Source organism: Eptesicus fuscus, chromosome 14, assembly GCF_027574615.1.
Source record: "Eptesicus fuscus isolate TK198812 chromosome 14, DD_ASM_mEF_20220401, whole genome shotgun sequence".
Lineage (NCBI taxonomy): Eukaryota > Metazoa > Chordata > Mammalia > Chiroptera > Vespertilionidae > Eptesicus > Eptesicus fuscus.
In genome coordinates this window covers 64,315,081-64,339,566 of record NC_072486.1, presented here as the reverse complement: position 1 = coordinate 64,339,566, position 24,486 = coordinate 64,315,081, and the positions used below count along the sequence as shown (strand labels likewise).

The window sequence follows — 24,486 nt, the reverse complement described above, 5'->3', positions numbered from 1 at the left end:
AGCCTCAATATACTTAAAATGATTGGAATCATATCCAGTTTCTTTTCTAACCACAAATGGGATGAAAGTAGAAATTAATTACAGAAGAAAACTAGAAAAAAACACAATACATGGAGGCTAAACAACATGCTACTAAGCAATCAATGGATCACCAGAAAACTAAAAGAGGAAAAACCTTATCACAAATGAAAATGAAAACACAATGTTCCAAAATCTATAGCAACTATAATAAGGACGTTTATAAGCAATACAGGCCTACCTCAAGAAACAACAAAAAAAAATTTTCAAATAAACAATCTAACCTTACACTTAAAGAAATTAGAAAAAGAAGAACAAACAAAGCCAAGAATCAGTATAAAAAAGAAAATAATTAAGATCAGAGTGAAATAAAGACTGAAAAAAAAATCAATGAAATTAAGAGTTGATTCTTTGAACCCAGCCTGGGTGGCTCAATTGGTTGATGCGCTGTCAGTACACCAAAAAGGGTTGCGGGTTTTATTTGATTCCAAGTCAGGGTACTTACCTAGGTTGTAGTTCAATCCCAGGTCAGGGCATGTGAGGGAAGCAGTAGATCGATTTTCTCTCATATTGATGTTTCTTTCTCTCTCTCTCCCTCTCTGTCTCTCTCTTCCTCTTTTCCTCCCTCCCTCTCTCTCTAAAATTGATAAACATATCCTCAGATGAGTTGATTCTTTGAAAATATAAAAAAATTGATTCATAGGTAAATTCTACCAAACATTAAAACAAGAGTTAATACCTATTCTCAAACTATTATAAAAAAGGGAAGAGAAGGGAAAGCTTCCAAGCTCATTCTCTGAGGCTAGTATTCACCTATCAAACCAGATAAAAACACTACAAAAAAAAATATTCCTGATGAACAGAGATGCAAAAATCCTCAAAAAATATTAGCAAACTGAATTAAAATACACATTAAATCAGTGGGACTTATTCCAGGGGTGAAAGGATGTTCAATATCTGCAAATCCATCAACATGATACACCACATTAAACACCCAGAGACAAAAATCACATCATCATCTCAATAGAAGCAGAAATAGCATTTGACAAAATTCAATAGCCATTTATTATAAAAGGAAAATACTCAACAAAGTGAGTATACAAGGCATACACCTCAACATAATAAAGGCCATATACGTATAACGAACCCACAACTAACATAATACTCAATGGTAAAAAGCTAAGAGCTTTTCCTCTAAGATCAGGAACAAGACAAGGATTCCCACTCTCAACGTTTTCATTCAACATAGTGTTGAAAGCCCTAGACACAGCAATCAGGCGAGAAAAAGAAATAAAAGTCATCCAAATTGGAAAGGAAGATATTATATCAAGAAAACTTTAAAGGCTATACCAAAAAAACTATTAGAACTAATAAATGAATTCATTAAAGTTGTAGGATACAAAATTAATATACAGAATCTGTTGCATGTCTATACACTAATAACAAACTATCAGAAAAAGAAATTAAGAAAACAACCCCATTTATAATTGTGACAAAAATAGAATAAAATACCTAGATATAAATTTAATCAAGGAAGCGAAAGACCTGTACTCCGAAAACTATAAGACACTGATTAAAGATATTGAAGGTCACACAAATAAATGGAAACATATTCCATGGTCATAGATGCTAAGAATTAATATTGTTACAATGTCCATACTACCCAAAGCAATCTGCAGATTCAATGAAATCCCTATCAAAATATTAAGGCATTTTTCACACAACTAGAAAAAAATAATCCTAAAATTTGTATAGAGCCACAAAGACCTTAAATAGCCAAAACAATACTGAGAAAGAAAAACAAGGATGGATGTATCATGTTTCCTGACTTCAAACAATACTGCAAAGCTATAGTAATCAGAACAGCATTGTACTGGTACAGAAACAGTCATCTAGATCAATGGAACAGAACAGAGAGCCCGGAAATAAACCCACACTTATTTGATCAATCTGCAGCAAAGGAGGCAAGAATATACAATAAAGACACTGTTTTCAATAAATGGCATTGGGACAGCTACATGCAAAAAAAAAAAATGAAACTGGGCCACTTTTTTTTCACCATACACAAAAATAAACTCAAAATGGATTAAAGTCTTTAATGTAAGACCTAAAACCATAAACTTTCTAGAAGAAAACATAGGCAGTAAACTCTTTGACATCAGTCTTAGCAATAATTGTGGGGGTGGGGGTGGGGGAAGAGGCAGGGAATCTGTCTCCTCGGGCAAAGGCAACAAAAGCAAAACTAAACAAATGGGACTACATCAAACTAAAAAGATTTTGCACAGAAAAGGAAATCATCAACAAAATGAAAAAGCAACCTACTGAATGGAAGAAGATATTAGCAAATGATATATCTAATAAGGGTCAATATCCAAATACATAAAAACCTCATACAACTCAGTATAAAAAAAAATGAACAATCCAATTTTAAAATGAGCAGAGGACCTGAATAGACATTTTTCCAAAGAAGAAAAAGAGATGGCTAAGAGACACATGAAAAGATGCTCAACATCACTAATCATCAGGGAAATACAAGTCAAAAACCACAATGAGGTATTACTTCACCCCTCTTGGATTAGCTATTATCAAAAAGACAACAAACAACAAGTGTTGGCAAGAACATGGAGGAAAGGGAACCCTTGTGCACTGCTGGTGTGATTGCAAATTGGTGTGGCCACTGTGGAAAACAGCATGAAGGTTCCTCAAAAAATTAAAAATAGAACTACCATACAATCCAGAAATTCCACTTCTGGGTATTTATCCAAAGAAATAAAAAACACTAATTTGAAAATATATATTCACCCTTATGTTCATTGCAGCATGATTTACAATAGCCAAAATATGGAAGTAACCTAGGTGTTATGAATAGATGAATGGATAAAAAAGATGATATATATATATATAAAATTAATGCTACTCAGTCATAAAAAAGAATGAAATCTTGTCATTTGCGACAACTTGGACAGCTGTAGAAGGTTTTGTGCTTATTGAAATAAGTCAGACAGGGAAAGACAAATACATATAATTTCACTTATATGTGGAATCTAAAATTTTAAAAAATGTAAAAAATCACACAGAATCAGACTCATAGACATAGAGAACAAACTGATGGCTGCCAGAAGGAAGGGAGATGGGAGTGGGGGGTGGGGAAAGCAAATAGATGAAGAGGATTAAGAGGTATAAACTTCCAGTTATAAAATAAATAAGTCACCGGGATGTAATGTACAGCATGGCGAATAAGTCAATAACAGTGTAACTTTGTGTGGGAACAGATGGTTACTAGACTTATCATGGCGATCATGTCAAAAGGTATGTAAATGTTGAATCACTATGTTGTACACCTAAAACTAATATAATATTGTATATCAACCATTCTTCAAATTTGAAAAAGAAGAAAAAAACCTTAATATAAATATGTTCATTTTATTATAACGCCACTTGATCTAGAACTTGATCCCATGTGTTGAAGATCATGTTTTAGTGTGGGAAAGGAGTAGGTGCAAACCACATATCTTTATGTTGATGTTCTCAGCGTTTTCCTGAAGTCCAAGTAATTTCACCACATCCTGCCATTAACTTCAGAGGATAATTTTGGATACATTAATCCTTCCATGGAAAACTTCCTGATACATAAACTGCTCTGGCCATCTGTAATCATACAAATTCTTCCCACCCAATATACTCCTCAAAAAACATCTGGAACGATAGGAAACTCCCATCAACTCTTCTAAAGGGATATACATTTTCCCAACATTTCCCAGGGAGACATGTGGCCACTCCACAGGCAGGGAAGGTGCATGGGGTCACGGGCAGACAGACTTGACCTTTGTATCAAGGCTATAATGGCAAATGGGCTAGCCATTTGCCATTACAGCCACATGGACACTGAGAGTGTGCGGCTTAGAGAGCTGAAGTCCTCCGTGTTAACTTGCCTGCTCAAAGGCAATCTTTTAGAATGGCAAGGAAAAATGGATTTACTTAGAACAGAGTTAAATTAACAGCAGGAGTGTGTTCAGGGGAAGGAAGCTATAAGACAGAGGATTTGAAATCATACTGTATAAAAGGCTGTACAAAGCAGGCGCTGTAAGCATAAGCTCTAGCATCTGTCAGACCAAGATTTGAACATGGCTTGGCCGCTTACTAAGTTACCTAAGAAACTTTAGTTAAGCCTCATTTCCTCATCTGAAAGCCATCTGGTGAAATTGTCAGGATCAAATAAGAGCAGACATGCTAAGTGCTTAGCACAACTCCTGGCCTATAGGAAGCTCCTAAATGTTAACTCTTGTGCTGTTACTATTAGGAAAAGGTAATCCAATAGAACTTTTAGCCTGGAGACCTCAAGACTCAGGAACAACTGGGATCTTTCAAACGTGTGAAGGACAGTCTCATGAAAAAGGGATGCATCAGAAGACAGGAGCAGGACCAATGGGTGGAAGCTACTGACCATAGCACCTGGTCCCCTCTGGAGCACCAGCATTGCTTCCTCTGGTCCAACTGGCTGAGGGAGCTTCCCCACCCTTTCTGGAATTAAAGACATTCCTAAAACTCTTCAAGGGGGTTGAATATTTCAGGTCAGAATGAAGGAAAAAAATGAATGCCATTACAAAATGAAGAGGGCCCGTTTGTGAGGTTACTGGCACCCCATCTCTGACAATGTTTGAATGAATCAGTCCTGGGTGCATTCATTTGGTACCAACTATGGGACTCTCAGGGACATGGAGATGAGTAAGACATGTTTCTTGCCTTCAAGAGCATTGTACTCCAGGCTGGGGTTGGGCGAAGACGTACGTTTAACACAATTAAGAGGAACAAAGGCAGCACTGAATCACTATAGATCAAGGGTTTTAATAGATGAGATTTTGCTTTGGATGAAAGGCTGTCATAGAAGATCTCAAAAATTCTTTCCATCTCTAAGTTTCCATAATGCCCAGTATTGGGGGAATTAGAAAAAACAACTTTTTTAAAAAGTAACTACTTGGTGCCAAACTTCCTAAAACATTTGTGTGTATGATATGTAAAAACAGTAGACAAGTATCACATGATCTCACACATATGTGGAATCTAAGTAAAAAAATAAACTGATGAACCGAGTGGATCCAGAGACATGGGAGCATGGAACAGAGTATGGGATCTCGGAGGGAAGATGGGGGAGGGTGGGTGGGAGGTAATCAACCAACAACAATGGGGGTAAAAAAGGGGACATGTGTAATACTTTCAACAACAAAGAACTATTAAAAAATTAATTCTAATTTAAAAATAAATAAAAGAAAGCGCAAAGGAAAAAATAAAATAAGTAAAAATAGTAAAAACAGTGGAACTCTGCTACTGAATTTAATTAAGTTAATATAAAACAAAGTACAATGGAAAACAGCATTTTTTTCTCATTAAAAAAAAACATTTTCCGAAAAAGAGGAGAAAAATGGCGACGGAATAGAGTCGGGTTTGGAGTCTGTTCCTGGGGCGGAGAGTCGGAGCAGCAGAGGCTCGCAGAGGGAGTGTATGTGGGCAAGCCAAGGGACAGCTAAACTCCAGGAGAAGGCGGGGGAGTGCTGGGCAGTGTTCCTCTGACCGCGCAGCACCCACAGGGGCTGGGTCCCCTCCCGGAGCTGCGGGCTCACCAGGCGCCTCGCCATCTTGCAAGGAAAGGAGGATTTTAGTGGAAACCTGACTTTCCGCGACAACTGCAAACACTGAACTGCTGGGAGCACCAGACCACCGGTCCCCTATCAGCGCAAACATTTGGATTCAAAGAAACTCTTCACTGCACCACGGAAAGTGTCCTACATTCGATTTGCATCTTTCCCTTACAATCGCTTTACCCTATCTCAAAGCTAACATTATGCCATCACTCTCCTCCTAACCTTTCCCCTTTTGGTCCCCAGTTTATCTTAACCCTTTCTGGCTTTAGATTTTCCCTACTTTTTCAGTTTACTCCCTGCTAAAACTTCACCCTACTTATATATCTAATTCCCAACCCCCTGCTCCAAATCCATACAAACCTCTCTCTACGCTACCTTAAAAAAATTATTTTTCTCTCGGGCCTTTTGTTGTTGTTTGCTTGAATGTTGATTAGATTGAATTTTTATGCTTTTTTATGAGATTGTTTTGATTATTCTTTTTGTTGGTTTGATTGGTTCTTTTGTTTGCTTTGTTTTTGTTTGTTTTTTACTTTTGTTTTCCCTTGCCTCACTTGATATTAGCTGGTGTTGCAGTTTGTATTAATCTCCAGGCTCGTGTTGCTGGAATTTGCTGGGAATAGTGGTTGTTCTAGTGGAGTTTACTCCCCATATATATAGTTTGTTCCCCTTTTCTCTCTTAGTATCATTCTTGTCTCTCTTACTTTTTTTTTCTTTTCTTTTTCTTTTCTGTTATTTCTTTTCTTTCTTTCTGCTCTTTTCCCAAGTTCAGATTCACACTCTTTGTTGTTGTTTTTTTTCTTCGTTGTTGTTCTTTCTTTTTACTCTCCCTCTTCCACTCCTATTCCCTAATTTGTCTTTCTCTGGTGGTTACCTTTATTGGAGGTTATTAATATCGTGAATACAATTCTGTTCAGTGCCTTGTCTGTTGTGCCTGGTTGTGTTGTATTTTATACCTTTAAATCAACGCCAGAGAGAGAAATCTATATAACCAGACATCCGGAGAAGAGAGACCATGAGGAGACAAAGAAACAGCCCCCACAGGAAAGAGAAGCAGGCATCACCAGAAAAGGAAGTAAACGATTTAGAGGCAAACAACCTATCAGAGAAAGAATTCAGAGAAATGGTCATAAAGTGGCTGAAAAGGATGGAAGACAAATTCAACAATATGAGTAAGAACCAAGAAGAAATGAAGAAGAACCAAGAAGAAATGAAAAATGACATCGCTGCTGTAAAGAACTCAATAGAAAGCATCAAGAGTAGACTAGATGAAGCAGAGGACCGCATAAGTGAGCTAGAAGACAAGATGGAAAAAAATACCCAATTACAACAGCTTCTAGAAACAAAAATTAGAAAGATTGAGGAGAGCGTAAGGGAACTTCGGGACAATACAAAACAAAACAACATCAGGATAATAGGGGTGCCAGAAGGAAAGGAAACTGAGCAAGGAATAGAAAACCTGTTTGAAGAAATAATAACAGAAAACTTCCCTGATATAGGGAAGAAAAAACCCACACAAATCCAAGAAGCTCACAGAGTTCCAAGCAAAATGAACCCCAAAAGACCGACGCCAAGGCACATTATAGTTAAGTTGGCAAACACCAACGACAAAGTAAGAATCTTACAAGCGGCCAGAGAGAGACAGACAGTTACATACAAAGGAACCCCCATCAGACTAGCAACTGATTTCTCAACAGAAACTCATCAGGCCAGAAGGGAATGGAATGAAATATACCAAGTCATGCAAAGGAAGGGTCTAAATCCAAGAATACTGTACCCAGCAAGGCTATCAATCAAAATTGAAGGTGAAATCAGGAGCTTCAGAGACAAAAAAGGACTAAGGGAGTTTATCACCACCAAACCAGCAATGAAAGAAATGCTAAAGGGTCTGCTGTAAAAAAGAAAGAAATAGGAAGCAAAGAAGGTACACAGGGGTATAGAATAAAAATGGCGTCAAATAAGTACCTATCAATAATAACTTTAAATGTAAATGGATTGAATGCCCCAATCAAAAGACACAGGGTAACAGACTGGATAAGAAAACAAAACCCAGATATCTGCTGTCTACAGGAAACCCACCTCAAAAAAAAGGATGCATACAGACTGAGAGTAAAGGGATGGAAAAAGGTTTTCCAGGCAAATGGAAATGAAAAAAAAGCTGGGGTTGCAATACTTATATCTGACAAATTAGATCTCAAAGTGAAGGACATAACAAGAGATAATGAAGGCCACTTCATAATACTAAAGGGAGAAATCCAACAAGAAGAAATAACTCTGGTAAACATATATGCACCCAATACAGGAGCACCAAGATACATTAAAAAACTCCTGGAAGATATCAAAGGAGAGATTGACAGTAATACAATCATAGTAGGAGACTTCAATACCCCACTATCACCATTGGACAAATCCTCTAAACAAAAAATCAGCAAAGAAACATCAATCCTAAATGACTCACTAGAACAGATGGAATTAATCGACATCTTCAGAACATTTCACCCCAAAGCCACAGAATATACATTCTTCTCAAGTGCACATGGGTCATTTTCAAAGATAGACCATATGTTAGGACATAGGCAAAGTCTCTCCAAATTCAAGAAGATAGAAATCATATCAAGTATCTTCTCAGATCACAGTGGCATAAAACTGGAAATCAACTACAATAAAAACAACCCAAAAAAATCAAACACTTGGAGACTAAACAGCATGTTATTAAACCATGACTGGGTTACCAAAGACATCAAGGAAGAAATAAAAAACATCATGGCAACAAACGACAATGAAAACACAACAATCCAAAATCTATGGGACACAATGAAAGCAGTCCTGAGAGGGAAGTTCATAGCTCTACAAGCCTACTTCAAAAAACAAGAAACAATGGTAATAAATTACCTAACCCAACAACTCAAAGAGTTAGAGAGAGAGCAACAAGATAAGCCCAGTGTAAGCGGAAGGAAAGAAATAATAAAGATCAGAGCGGAGATAAACGACATAGAGACCAAAGAAACAATACAAAAGATCAACAAAACCAAGAGCTGGTTCTTTGAAAGGATAAACAAGATTGATGGACCTCTAGCCAGGCTCACCAAGAAGCAAAGAGAGAGGACCCAAATAAACAAAATCAGAAATGAAAGAGGTGAAATAACAACAGACCCCGACGAAATACAAAGGATTGTTACAAAATACTACGAACAACTCTATTCCAACAAACTGGACAACCTAGAGGAAATCGACATATTCCTAGAAAAATACAACCTTCCAAAACTCAATCAGGAAGATTCTAAACAGCTCAACATGCCAGTAACTATGGAAGAAATTGAAGCAGTCATCAAAAAGCTTCCGGCAAACAAAAGCCCGGGGCCAGATGGCTTCACAGGAGAGTTTTATCAAACTTTCAAGGAAGAACTAAAACCTATCCTCCTCAGACTATTCCAAAAAATTCAAGAGGAAGGAACACTTCCAGGCTCCTTCTATGAAGCCAGCATCACCCTAATACCAAAACCAGATAAAGACAACTCAATGAAAGAGAATTACAGGCCAATATCCCTCATGAACATTGATGCCAAAATCCTCAACAAAATTCTAGCAAATCGGCTCCAGCAGTACATCAGAAAGATCATACACCATGACCAAGTAGGATTTATCCCAGGAATGCAAGGATGGTACAATATCCGCAAATCAATAAACGTGATACATCACATAAACAAATTGAGAGATAAAAATCACATAGTCATATCAATAGATGCAGAAAAAGCATTTGACAAAATCCAACACCCTTTCTTGATAAAAACTCTCAACAAGGTGGGAATAGAAGGCTCATACCTCAACATAATAAAAGCTATTTATGATAAACCCACAGCAAACATCATACTCAATGGGCAAAAACTAAAACCATTTCCCCTAAGAACAGGAACAAGACAGGGATGCCCACTCTCACCACTCCTGTTTGACATAGTACTGGAAGTATTAGCTATCGCAATTAGGCAAGAAGAAGAAATAAGAGGCATCCAAATTGGAAAAGAAGAAGTGAAGCTGTCCTTATTTGCAGATGACATGATATTGTACATAAAAAACCCAAAAGATTCCATCAAAAAACTAATAGACTTAATAAATGAATTCGGCAATGTAGCGGGATACAAAATTAACGCCAAGAAATCTATGGCTTTTCTATACACCAATAATGAACTTACAGAAAGAGAGACTAAAAAAGCAATCCCATTTACCATCGCACCAAAAAAATTAAGATACCTAGGAATAAACTTAACTAAGGAGGTAAAAGACCTATACGCAGAAAACTACAGGACACTGAAAAAAGAGATAGAGGAAGACGTAAACAGATGGAAGAACATACCATGTTCCTGGATTGGTAGAATCAACATCATTAAAATGTCCATACTACCCAAAGCAATCTACAGATTCAATGCACTCCCCATCAAAATACCAACAGCATATTTCACAGACCTAGAAAGAACTCTCCAAAAATTCATCTGGAATAAAAAAAGACCCCGACTAGCCTCAGCAATCCTCAGAAAGAAGAATAAAGTAGGTGGGATCTCAATACCAGATTTCAAGCTGTATTACAAAGCCACTGTTCTCAAAACAGCCTGGTACTGGCACAAGAACAGACATATAGATCAATGGAACAGAATAGAGAACCCAGATATCGACCCAAACCACTATGCTCAATTAATATTTGACAAAGGAGGCATGAACATACAATGGAGTCAAGACAGTCTCTTCAATAAATGGTGTTGGGAAAACTGGACAGATACATGCAAAAAAATGAAACTAGATCACCAACTTACACCATACACAAAAATAAACTCAAAATGGATACAGGACTTAAACATAAGACGGGAAACCATAAAAATACTAGAGGAATCCACAGGCAACAAAATCTCAGACATATGCCACAAGAACTTCCTCACTGACACTGCCCCTAGGGCAATGGAAGCTAAAGAGAAAATTAACAAATGGGACTACATCAAAATAAAAAGCTTTTTTACAGCAAAAGAAACCATCAACAAAACAACAAGAAAGCCCACTGCATGGGAAAACATATTTGCAAATGCTATCACTGATAAAGGTTTAATCTCCAACATCTACAGGCAGCTTATGCAACTCAATAAGAGGAAGATAAATGATCCAATAAAAAAATGGGCAACAGACCTAAACAGAATATTTTCAAAAGAAGACAGAAGGAAGGTCAAGAGACACATGAAAACATGTTCAAAGTCACTTATTATCCGAGAGATGCAAATCAAAACAACAATGAGGTACCATCTCACACCTGTCAGAATGGCTATCATCAACAAATCAACAAACAACAAGTGTTGGCGAGGATGCGGAGAAAAAGGAACCCTCGTGCACTGCTGGTGGGAATGCAGACTGGTGCAGCCACTGTGGAGAACAGTATGGAGTTTCCTCAAAAAACTGAAAATGGAACTCCCATTTGACCCAGTAATCCCACTCCTGGGAATATATCCGAAGAAACTAGAAACACCAATCAGAAAGGATATATGCACCACTATGTTCATAGCAGCACAATTTACAATAGCTAAGATTTGGAAACAGCCTAGGTGCCCATCAGCAGATGACTGGATCGGAAAACTGTGGTACATCTACACAATGGAATACTATGCTGCCATAAAAAAGAAGGAATTCTCATCATTTGCAGCAACCTGGATGGAATTGGAGAACATTATGCTAAGTGAAATAAGCCAGTCAATGAAAGAAAAATACCACATGATCTCACTCATTTAGGGATAGTAAAGAACATTATAAAGTGGTGAACAAAAAGATAGATACAGAGACAGTAAAGCATCAAACAGACTTTCAAAGTACAGGGGGAAAGTTTGGGAAAGGTGGGGGAGTTATGAAATCAAACGAAGGACTTGTATGCATGCATATAAGCATAAACAATGGACGCAAAACTCTGGGGGGGGGAGGGCATGTGTGGGTGTGGGGTGGGGAGGGTAATAGTAAGATATGTACACATATAATACCTCAATAAAAATATTTAAAAAAATAAAAAAAAAACATTTTCCAACTGGAGATAGATTATTTAAGGGTAATTCTTATCATGTAGATGTGGTCAGCATATTTATGTTTTACACTTCGAATCCTAAATTTGTACCACTTTACTAGAATGAAATATTAATGCTATTAGTTTAAACATCATGAAATTTTTAAAATAAGATGTTAAAATAATATTTAGTCATCAAACTTGGACCACCACAATATTTTAAATCATTTGATTAAGTATCTAATTGTTTTATCACATGCTATGGCTGAAATTTAACTGTAATTATGGTCCAAAAATACAGGTTTTCATTTTAGTTCTTCATAATTCAGAAAAATACTTAAGGGTAAATATAAGTGTGATGCTTAAAATCCCGATTCTCCCAGCATGTGCTTAAACCCATCCTGTTTCGCACGCAGAGCCTTGACCCCCACGCTACCCCTAAGCCCCAGGACAGAGTTGGCACAATCAGCATGGAGGTGACAGGTGGGGCATTCAGTTAAGGGGTGATGCTGGGTTATTTTATTTTTGTTAGATAAGGAAGCTGTGGGAAAATATTCTCTACTTAATCTATTTTATTTTCAGCAAAGTGTCACCTATAAATACACAAATCTTAACTAGGTACGTTAGCTGCATGAAAACAAATGAAATAAAAAATCCAAACTAAAAAAAAAAAATGGAATTTCTAGTATCGTCTTTCCTCAGGCACCATGAAAAAAAAATTCCAAGGATTTAAAAATTCATCCCAGTGATTTCAAAGACAAGAAAATACATCACATCAAACTCCCATGTAAATTGTAGGTTATGAGAGTAGAAATCCCGAGTTCAAGTGCCACAGCATTAAGAAGAAAAATAATCACTTATGCTATTTACAATACAGAACCTATTTCCAAATCACTCAAAACACTTCATATTTAGAATATTATAAAGCCTCCAAGTCTTTACCTTACTGAGATCTCTGACCACCTTGTCAAACAGAGAAAGTGCATATGTGATCGCTCCCACTTCACTCCAGGTCAAGAAGATGGAAAGAAAAAAGTGTGAACCCCTCAAGGACCGTGGCTTTTCTTATTGAAATAAAGCAAATAAAATCAATTCACTGGTAATGCACTGAATTTCTCTCTCAGCAATTAAATTGTGTATCCATGTTTAATGAGAATAAAATAAACAGGATATGCAAGATATGCATGTGCCAAGTGGGAAATGTTTCTTTTTGATCTTAAGCTACTTGGATTTCCAAAGGGCAAAGAACGGGGGTCTGGGGGGCTTCTCCTGGATCCTCTAGCTCCTTCCCTGAATCCCACAGCAATTCACCTCCTTTATCTATTCCTGCCCCTGAATGAGAGGGGGTAGCATTCTCCCTCCAGATGCTCTGTACCCACTTGCTTAGATTTTAACTGAGGCCTCGAGTTTTGTATTCAGTGACAGCTGGGGACATAGCCTTCCAACCTTCCTCCTTTTGAATACCCCAAGGAGACACTTAAAGTGATCCTTTCAAGTTCTGTCAGAGGAGAGATGCTATGAGGGAGAAGTGAGGTCTCCACTTACTTCCATTTTTACATCCCTCAGGTCCAGGATTTCCCCACACCTCGAAGAGCCCTTCTCCTCTCCTGGCCTCTCGGTTTACTGTATATCCTGCTACCCATCGCTCTAGGCCAAGCCCAATCCCACATTACCACACAAAACCTTCACTGATCACTGCAGCTTCCTTAGGTGAAGCTATTCTTCTAAACCTTGGCACCACACTATAGCCTTACATGGTTTTATATTGTTCATTGTTATTTTATAGGTGTTCATGGTTTCTCCCCAACTACCAGATTCTGAGCTTAGATGTGAAGGCTTAGAATCTTCTACTTCCTTCATAGTTACCCCCTAGAGTGTCAAACACGAGGCATAAGCTCATGGATGCTGAATAAAATACCTACTGGGGGATTGATTATTACCTGTTTAAGTAACAAAGGAGAATAAGTGGATAGTATGCTGGCATTTTTTCATCTTATTCTGCTTCTCTTGGTGGGAAAAAAAGAGAGAGAGAGATTTAACACTTACTGAGTTTAAAGACTATACCAGGAATTGTTTAGCATTATCTCACAACACTCTGATAGGGTTCTATACTTCCTAACCAGACACAGAATTCTACGCTGTGAAAATATCATTTCTCTTTCCCTGTGAAGTCCTTTTACACTGAGTACATTATCCATAGTTGATTACAGTGAAAATTCACTGGGACATAATTACAAACAGGTAGAGCAAGATCGGTCCCTGTGAGTCAAAATTGAATATTTTGGTGTCCCCAAAAAATGTATATACATTTTAATAGCTGATAGTTCAATTTTGAAAATGAAATGTATTTTAATAAACACTGCCTTTGTAATTATTCAAAGTGTGTATACTTTTTGGGTAGACACCCTATATTCAGCTCTACTATTTTTCTAATTGTCCTAAAATGAATGTGACTTCTAGAGAAAAGAAAGTACCTCTGAATTATTTTAGAGCTTACATCCTGACATCTATACCAGAAGGTGACAGGTGTAAGTGTTATGTAGTCCATCCCTGGGAGAGAGGAACATTATTCCCTCAATGCAAGGGTAGTGTTCTTTGTCCAGAGGGGGCCTGTGGTAGGTCGTTGTACCAAACACAGCGAGGAAAGGGAATTCCAACCCAAAAGACAAACATAAAGGCTGCCATCCACACTTGGTGTGAGGCGGCTGCTCATCCTCAACCACAACTCCACCTCTTCTACCACCAAACCGGGTCCTAGGAAAGAATCCACAGGAGCCAGGATATTTCGTGGTTGTTTCAAAACTGAATTCTAGTGGCACTTTTGTTTGGCTGTTGGAACAGCACTGAAATTTAGCTCAGCTTATCTTTGGGTCATCCGTTCTTTTGGAAGACTCTTACCACCAAACAACATGGATCTCAAAAGAACTTTCTTAGCTCAGTTGGCTGGAGCATGGGGTTCGTGAGGTTCCAGACTCATGTCTGGCCTTTGGACAAACAAGATACCCTTGCTCCATGCCAGAGCCTATTTGGACCTATCAGTTGTGCTGTTTCTTGGCCAATGACTACACCTTTAATGGTAATCTGCCATTGTTCTTAAAATAAAGCAATTCGCTATGAATGTTGAGAAATTGGAGAGGTAGAACTCCAGATGAATATCCTACTGATGGTGACCATCAATCTCCTCCTCCTCATGCTCATCTGCATAACAAAAACGGTGCTATGTGCCAGGGACCTTGCTTAGGACTTCATGCAATTTGTCTTGTTTATCTTTATTTAAAATCTTATGAAGGAGGTGCTATTATCATCCACTCTACAGATACCCAAGCTAAGATATAGACACATGACTAGTGTGATTAAGGTAATATAGCTAATAAGCATTACATCAGAATCTGAAGGCAGTCTGACTACAGAGTCTGACCTACTTCATATAATTCATATTCAACTGTTTTATTCAAAAGAGCCCCAGCACCACTAGATAAGTATATTATAATAATCTATAATTTGAATAGATAGCACCTGATGATAAATATCTATAGGCCATAAATATCTATACAACACACCTGCATAAGGATGACATGCCATTTGGTCTATAAACAATATAAATGCAAATATGCTCAGAACTGAGATGATAAATAATTTTGAGAACTCTAATGTACAGAATTGTTACAATGTGAACACTTACGGGGTAAGAAATAGTACAAGCACTAATCAAAGCTGGAGGTCACACTCCACCCACATGAAAGGAAGCAAGGTGAGATGCTGGAGCAAGAATATGTCACCATCTTCACATCCCTAGGGAGCCCAGTATGTCACTATGTGGGACACAGAGACAGATCCATGACTTCTCCAAAGTGGGGAGTAAATAACAGATCTGAGGCTACATTATTCCAAGGAACCCAGCCTCCCCAAGCTCAGAGGGAGACGGGGAGAGTTTTGGAAGACTGATGGCCAACATTGAGAACGCATGCCTATTAGCTTGCTGGCCCTAATGGAGTAAAGCAGCAGAGATGGGCCCCATTCTGGAAACAGATAAAGGTGGCTCTGAACAATGCTATCCCTCTACCCCACCTCACCCCACCAGCCTTGTGCTCATTATGCATTTAAACTACATAAAGATTACATGTATATTTTTATGTTATTAAGAGTGCTTAAAGAGAGGAAAAGTCCCTAATTACAGCTAAAAGAGATGTCTCTCTTTTTGCCAGAGAATGTGTTTCTTCAATTAAATGGGTAAATAGGCCGTTTCCCCCACTGTGGGGAAAGAAGCGCCTCTTGTGACCCTCTATTGATTAAGACTGCTGTGGAATGCCATTTGCAATCTCGTTGCATAATGGAAATCAGGAGGTAGCTGTCATGGTTTCTGAAGACAAATTGCTGGTAGCTGAGACAAATCATAGCCTCTTTCGTCTCTGACTGTTCTCACTTCCCAGCTAATGTGGACCTTACAGTCTAGGTTTCTTAAATCAGTCAGCTCTACTGTCACAGGTAGTAAAAATGGTAATCTGAGTGACTGTGCTTTAGAAATTGTGTTCAAGTAACCATTACACTGACCATTATTCCTGAGCCATGCATTATTTAGTAAGAAACACAACTTCCAAAAGGGCACACAATTAAAAATAGATCCATACAGCAGCTGCTGTGATTATGACCAATACAAACAGAAATCCAACCAGGCATGAGTCAAAAGAAGAAAGACTGTGCCAGACGAAACACTGTTCAACCTCATTTTTGCTTTGTGTCCTTTGACTTGCAAAGTCAGCCAGCAAGTGATTTGTATGGAGCAATGGTTCTCAGTGTGGTCTGCAAAACAGCAGTGTCGGCATCACCTGGGAACTGTTGGAAATGCAGTCTCAGACCCCAACCAGACCTACTGACTCAGAAACTCTGAAGGTGGGCTCAACAATCTGTGTGTTCACGAGTCCTCCGGGTGATTCTGATTCATGCTAAAGTTTGAGAACTGCCTGGGGGCAACCTTCAGATTATAAGACTTCCCAGGATGGTATGAACTTTGGTTGCAAAACACTATCTTCAGAAGACTCTGGGAGGAAACCTGTCCTGACACCAAATCAAACCATTGCAATCTTCAATTTTTTTGCAGACTTAGAACTTTTTCTAAAAAAAAATTAAGTCTATAAAATCTTTTTTAAAACCACTGCAGTCTTTAGGGTGAATGAGTAGACGAGCACATGACTTTCCTTATGTGAATTTGTTTCTTTCTTTATTTACCTACACCCAGATTTCCTCTAGAAAGGTTTTCAGACAACTTCTTAAACAAAATATATATAGCATCCAGTCACAAGCCATTCTCTTGGAAAGACTCCTCATTATTTAAACAACCTCATTACTTAAAACACCCACAAGATAGGCATTAATCACTAAGTAAGCTCTTGAGATGTCTCCAGTATTCACTGTAGGATTTCAGACCTTTCAAGGGAAAAGTAAGAAAGATTCAATTTCAATTCACCAAGTTAAAAATTTGTTCCTTCTCCACCCAATGGGAGTTGAGATGCTCCTTTAGCAGTCTCAGCATATGATCACTACACTGATTCTGAGTTACTACATGTCATGAGGAGCCACAGCCTGTGATGTGTGCCTGTGTCGTGAGTCATCCTTATAGCAAGGTGTTTTTGGTAATTCATTAATTCAGCCCCTTTGCTGGCCGAGGAAAGGGCTCTACCATAGCAAAATTCACTCTAGAGATAATAGTGCTTAAATGAGCCTCTAGCATTGTTTCCACTTTTTTCCAAATGATAAATGATCTTAAGAAATGAAAGGGAAGTAAGCTATCAGTAAGGGATTTATTGAGTAAATTACAGTCTATTCTTATAATTAAAAACCAAGCAGCTGTTAAAAATTAAGCTTTATAGTTCTCAATCCTGGACAAATGTCAGAATAACCTGGTGATTATTTAAAATATACCAATGCCAGGGCTCCACCCCAATTTTCTTGGTTTTGGATAGGGTTTTGGCATCCGCACTTTTTTAAAAAACTATCCACATGAGGCTAATGTGCCTCCAGGGTTGAGAATTGCTGAGGTAGATTTATATTAACCAACATGGAAATCTCTCCCAGACATACTGTTACATGAAAAAGAAAATCATAAGACACATATCTATTAATAAAATTCTGTTTGTATATGTGTGTGTGTGATTTTATTAATAGATATGTGGTTTCTTCCCATTGTACACTATTTACTTATTCATTGCTTATTATTTTAAAAATGAAAATGTGCTTATGTCTTTTACTTATTTAATTTATAATATTAAAAATCTGTTTAGAGAAAATGTGAATTGGTTTTTTTTAAAAGGGAGAAAACACATGAAAATGGGAACTCCCAAAATACATTGTCTCCTTTTTCCCCTTCTCCCTCCTCCTATTCCTTTTTCTCAGAATATAAAAGTAAAATACACAAAATTCTTTCCTACCTGCCCAAAGCCTATTATTTCCAGTATTTGGGATAGGAGAAATATGGTTCATTTGTTCATATATTCACTCATTCATTTAACAGACATTTTGGAAGGTTCCCAGACAGGTCCACTAAGTACTAGAAATAAAACAACAAACAAGATATACGTGCCCTCATGTTGATCCTGGAGATCATCCTGCCCTTGTTGAGTTTTGTTACATTAACAAAGAGAGTTCATCTGTCCAGACAAGTGAAAAAAGACTTCCCAAAGTACAAATGGACCTTCATTCTAGAGGTAATGGTAGCCATTATCAGAGTTCTAAGAAGGGGAGTGACTTTACCAAGTCTGCTTTACAAAGTTAATTTAGAGCTTGCTGCAGTAGCAAAGAATTGACCGAAGGAGTCTATCTTTCAATTTTCCATTTATCTATTTGCCATCAAGTAAGATTTAACATCAAATGTTACCTCCTGCTGAGTTTATTGACTGGGCTCATTTATCTGTCCATCTCACTAGATGAGCTTGGCTATGGAAGATTTACCTTTTCAGAGTTTACAGTTAATAAAGCCCATTGTATGCAATAAATAACTCGCAAAACGTTTGGCTTTATGGAAGTGGTTGCTACAATTAACAGAGTCTCTTGGAAGAAAATACACCTTTGTAAACACAGCCCAGTAGGCAAAGCCTTCCACCAGGGTGATGGGGTGCCTCAGTGCTTCATTTACTTACACAAAGGTCAGTTTTAGCCATTTATAACCAGGACACTGCCACGTGGGAAGAAATCTTCTAACCCACTCACAGGTAGACTTCTATTTGAAAGTCTCACTTGATTGCTTTGGGAAGTGTACACTACAGACTATGTAACTCTTATCCTTCAAAAGTAGAAAATTAACTCTCTGGATAAAGTTGACTAGGAAAACATGAGGGAGAGAAATTAAACCTGACACTGTCCTTTTATGATCCCAATGCACCTATGTGGACAATTAATGTGCATCACTCTCAAGCACCAATGTGCTATTTTTAACATGGAATGTTCGATCTTTGCTCCAAGTAAGATAGGTGTTTTGAGGAACAGATTTGCTCTAATTTGAAGGAGAGGTGGAAATGTTCTAGAAAAATTGAAAAAAATCTGAGCTTTTTTTAAAACACACACAAATTCCTCCAAACAACTTAATGAAACAAATTTAAATTATGGGTTTCCCAGCCAACATTTCCAAAAGGCCTTCTCATTATTTTTTTAAATTCTTTTCAAACTGCACCAGCTCTGAGCACTGCTTCTTTTTTTCCTTCATCTCTCTGCAATCCAGGAGCCATCAGCTGGCATTTTCCCCTCTGTGTAGGATGGAGCAGTTCTGGCTTTGCGGTTCTGCAGTTACATGTCACATTATCATAATTGATAGTACTATTATCTAAAACCATTAACTTGCTATAGAGATTAAACAATTGCCCAGGTGACCATTCTGCCCCCATGTTAACCTATATATAAAGGCTGTGTGTGTGTGTGTGTGTGTGTGTGTGTGTGTGTGTGTATGTATGTGTTGAGACACAGTCGTATTTCTAAAAGGTTCAGTTCATTAAAGTCTTGTTCTGTAACTCTCAAACCTGTTTTCCCTCCCAACTCACCTGGGACATGTGAGACACTTCAATCATTCAAATGGTTCCCAGGGAGGGGGTTGGAGGCACGCACTCACTCACTGGGTCCTGTCATTTGCTAAGCCACACACACTACCCCTGGGGCATGAGGAGAGTCCTGTGGGCGCAAACCACAGGGCAGCTTCGGCACCCAGGGGTGTCTGGCTCTAGCCCCCTGCCCAACTGTCCTCCAGGGGCAGTCTCTGGGAGCTAAATGAACCTCCCCCCACTGATGCCTGAATCCACTTTACAAACACAAATTATTTCATTCAATATTTAGTGATCCTGCAGAAGATAGAATCCTTCTCTGACTTCAACACAGACATACTATATGCAGATGACTGATAACCTTTCCGGAAACCAGACTTCAATTAAGAGAACATAGAGGGATACAAGGACAGGCTGCCACAGGAGGGGCAAGATTGAAGGACAGGAAGATGGAGAAGCCCGCAGATTGACTCCTTCACAAGGGAGCCCACACTAAATTACTGCATGCTTTTACCAGGACTGTCTAAAAAAAGGGAACTGAGAAATCTGGAGATTACTTACAATGTTAGCCCAAATATTTTCCATACAGTTTTAAACAGATCCAAGCTAATTTCTAAAAACCTCCAAGTAATATTTATTGTTGAGCAGGACAATGAATAAATGCATTAATCAAGACTTTGCTTACATCCCTTATAGTCAGGGTTAAATATCTGTATATTTTCAAACCAAGATGCTCTACCCTCTTTAACTTCATCAATCCAGGGATAAATGGCAATATACTAATATTCATGCATCACTATAGATTCTGTGGGTCTTATGCTGTCCTGGAGGAGCCCAAGCTCCATAAAACTGTCCTAAATGTTGACCTAATTATTAATAAAATTAATTTTATTAAGAGTACTTGACTTAATAAAATTATTAATTTTTAAAATGGAACTATAGGCCAATCCCAATGTGTTAATTTTATAATTATAACTTTAATAGCTATTCTAATATTTCATGTCAGCCCCAGCATATGTGTGTTTAAACAGGACATATTTATACATTAATGGGAACATTTTCTAGTTCTAAAAGTGACCATCATCAATTCATACTTAATATTATTGAGAAGTGCTGCCTGGAGGTCTCATAGAAATCATCAAAGTAAATCAAAGTAGCACAACAAGTTGTAATTATCACATTCATGTGGTTTCATGCTGAGCTGGAAGATGGGCTGAGCACCTATATCCTCTCCCTTACTTTTAAAAAACACAAATTTTTCAAGCCCAGTAATTTGATTAATAAATACATTCACTTCTATAAATTAAATGGTCACTCCGGGCCAGGGCACTGATCTTCGTTATGACATTTACCATAACCAATGTCCGCTCCAGGCGAAACGCCTTTCACTCCTTGTGCTCTTGCCCCTTTATGCACTGACCATGTCTCAGAAATTGGCTGGAGCATTGGGCTCTGCCCAAAGACTCGATGGTAATTCTCCCACTGGGTTACCCAAAAGAGTAAGGGGAGAACCGGCCAGTCCATAAGGGAAGACGAGAGCAGAAAGAAGCCAGGTCCAGACTGCATAAAAGCAAAACCCGCCCTTCAGCGGCCCCGAGGAGGTTCCCAGGTTCCCTTTGGCAGCCCAAGGAGGCAAAGGACGTGGCCAGATCCTAGTAGAACCCTTCACCTGCATTTTCTCATTAAATCCATCCAACAACCTAACACAATGTTAATATCCCCATTTTACAGATAGCTGGTTCTGTGGCACAATTGATGTAAACAAGCTTTGAGAATCTCAAATAAGCATTTACCACTTCCACCCCCTGCTCAAATCCTTGCCTAATGGGGCAGCAGACTACAGGAAGAAGAAGGATTCAGAGTATTTCTGGTGGGATAGATGGGAACCAGAATTAGCCCATTAGGGGAAGGTAACAGAGGAAGGGAGAAAAGCTTCATGAAGGTTTTCCTCTTCTCTAAAAGTGAGTGTTGTTGGGCCATAATTGCTGCGTTAGGAACAGAAAGAGATGCTTTGGAGAAAGCAGGGCAGGAGATCAAGTCAGAGAAGTGGGAAGGTGGCTGGAGTGAGACATCACCCCCGAGCAGAAAATGCCATGTGGCTCGGAGTGGGGACTGCTGGGAGAAGTCCTAGATCCCAGGATGTGAGGAAACCCTGCAGAGTCCTGGTTCTGCATCTTGCCTCTGGACAAGGGGTCAGCTAAGCCCAGGATAAATTATTAACAACTTGCTAGTTTGCCTTGAAAGTTTCCAGAGATGAGGAATTAGAGCGCCCTTGGCTGCCCGTTTTAATCGGTGTCCTCCTCACAGCATGGGGCTCTTCCTAATGTCCTGCTCTAATGTGTCCGGAATTCCCTAAAGCCTGTTTGTGCCTGTTCAGTGCCCCTCAGACACACAGAGCTGCTTCTGCTCAGCAGCATCCTCATTTGAGAAAATGCCATCCAGTCATTAAGTTGCCTCTTAGCATTCTCTTCCCCAAACTAGGGGAATTCATTCAGAAGCTGGACAGCCACTTTGGGGGTGAAGGGTGTGACAGAGAGGATTACAGCGCCTGAAGTGAACCACACTAGATGGAGCTCCAAGATACCTTCCAAACCAGAAAGCCTTTGATGCGATGCCTTTTATCTTTATTGTGAAGCAAGTTTTCCGTCACTTTGCTCACTTTTGTCACGAGATCTGTCACCTAATTCTCCATATTCTTTTAATATGTTTAAATGTAATATGCATAGGAACAGTTTCTCAATACCAAGCAAAGCCTCATTAGTTCAGAATAAGTTGGAAAAGGCATGTTCCAGAGTAGGAAATCAGAACGAAAAGTATTTTCAATTTTAAAGATTGTCATTACAAAAGACTACATAATGGATATTAACAAATAAAATGAGAAAGTTAATGAAAGATGGTGAGTTACAATAACTATTTTTATGGCACTTTATACTCTCAAGGTGTTGTTACATACATCATTTTATTTTGCCAATTTTATTCAATATGTAAATGTAATTTATAGGTAATAGATCATCTGAATAGAAACCTAAGTCAAGAAGTATTGAATTATCTTGCTAAATTTGAACTTTTAACTCAATAAGAATTATATATAATTATTCCAAGGCTGCATCAGGGCAGTCTGAATTAATGAGGTTCTACTCTTCTGTAGCTATAATAAACCTGGCAATTTTATGGCCATCTTAGCCCAGAGTGTCACTCCCATCTACACATTAGTAATAAATACTGTTTCTTCACACAGGAACTTCTGTCATAACAGAGCATCCCACTTTAAAGAACTTTCACCAAGTAAATTATCTAATATCTCAAATACCATAGCAATGTTTCCTATGACAAATGTGTGAAGAGTTCATTATACTCTCCAGAAATACTTGCTTTGATTTAAAATGAGCCTCAGTAAAGAAGATATTCCAGGACGTTGAGGACTCAACATGCCACAGAAATTAACATCTTCTGTTTGTTCAGAAAAAGAACAGTCACGATTAGTTCTAAATAATGGAACCCAATTAACACATGGAGAAACCCAGACACAGAATCCTCTATTTGGGAAACCTGGTGACCCTGAAGGGGGTCAATGAGCACCTTCACCATCTTCACCTTCTTCTTTAAACCTGCAGTTGGTGTCAGAACCACTTGTTATTCTTTCAGAACGGTCAGAAACACAATGCCTTTACCTACCTTAAAAAGTCTTAAAATGTTAGCAACCATGATGGACACGGAGCTGGCTGCAGCACCTATGACTCCAGATATCTTGTCAGGCTTGGTGAAAATGGGCGGGTCTCCATTAGCACACTTCACATCCGAAGCATCTTTCTCTATCAGCGCCTGCACAAACGTTAGCGACTGCTCCAGAGCATAGGTGTCCCTGGAGCATGTGTCAAGGATCCGGACACCCAGAGTGATATTCGAGAGGAGGTCAGGGTCCTTATTAATCTGGTCGATTGCATAAAGCATGGCCTCCAGTCTGTGGATCCCCTTTTCCTTCTTCAGCTCCCCACACGGCACCCCTCTCTCTCCCTTTGCATGGACAGGGAAGAGACCCCCCAAAATGATGTCCCCATCCACGCGTATGGAATGGGCATACTCCTGGCTGTGAGTTCTTTGCATCATTGTGAGGATCCAGTAGAACTTGGCCGTCAGGAGGAAGAAACACGGGCAAGAGGCTGATCGCTTTCCCTCGCATACCATTTTCTCCGCAGGTGGTGTTGCAATCCAAGACCCAAAGTTTATTCTTGCCACAGAAGAAGGGGGACCACCTGAGGCCGCACCTTCTGGAGGCTACCATCAGGCCCCCTGAGAAAGGCTCTGTGGGCTTCAGCAAGTTTTCTTGGTTGGAATGTCACAGTGAATTTCCATCAGACCTCTAAGGTTCAGTTTTATTTCCATATAAAGTCAACTTGCCTGGAATGGTGCAAAAATTAGAATAACCGCTGAGGTTCTGATGTTGGGATGAGGTCAACAATCCATGTCCTTGAAGTCAGCCCTGCAGCAGAATTATTCCTGGGGGCAGGAGAAGGGAAAAGGGGGTTCAGTTCAATGGGTCTACATTTTTCATAGTTTTAAGCCCTGTTACACCAACCTTTTTTTTTTTTTTTTTTTTTTTGGCTTAACTTCCACTATTCTGCAAGAAGCTAATTCTTTTTGTCCCCCTATGATTCTGAACACCTGGCTGCACTGCATCTAAACAGAGAGATTGATGACACTTTTGGAGCAGGGGGGGAAGTATCAGAAACTAGGTTGATTCTCCCAAGCCAGAAAGTATTTTTATTTACCAGTTTATTTCAAT

The 24,486-nt window shown here is 38.8% G+C and overlaps 1 protein-coding gene across 2 annotated transcripts in view; it reads right to left on the bottom strand.

Moving 5' to 3' along the window:
* Positions 1-23,905, bottom strand: part of GRM8 (glutamate metabotropic receptor 8) — a 722,933-nt gene extending 699,028 nt beyond the window's left edge. For both annotated transcript variants that reach the window (XM_008154053.3, XM_054726441.1), the window contains exon 1: positions 23,379-23,905. In XM_008154053.3, coding sequence (XP_008152275.1) covers positions 23,379-23,888 — 510 coding nt within the window. In that variant the 5' untranslated portion in view covers positions 23,889-23,905. The remainder of the gene's footprint in view (positions 1-23,378) is intronic.
* Positions 23,906-24,486: the final 581 nt, after the last annotated feature.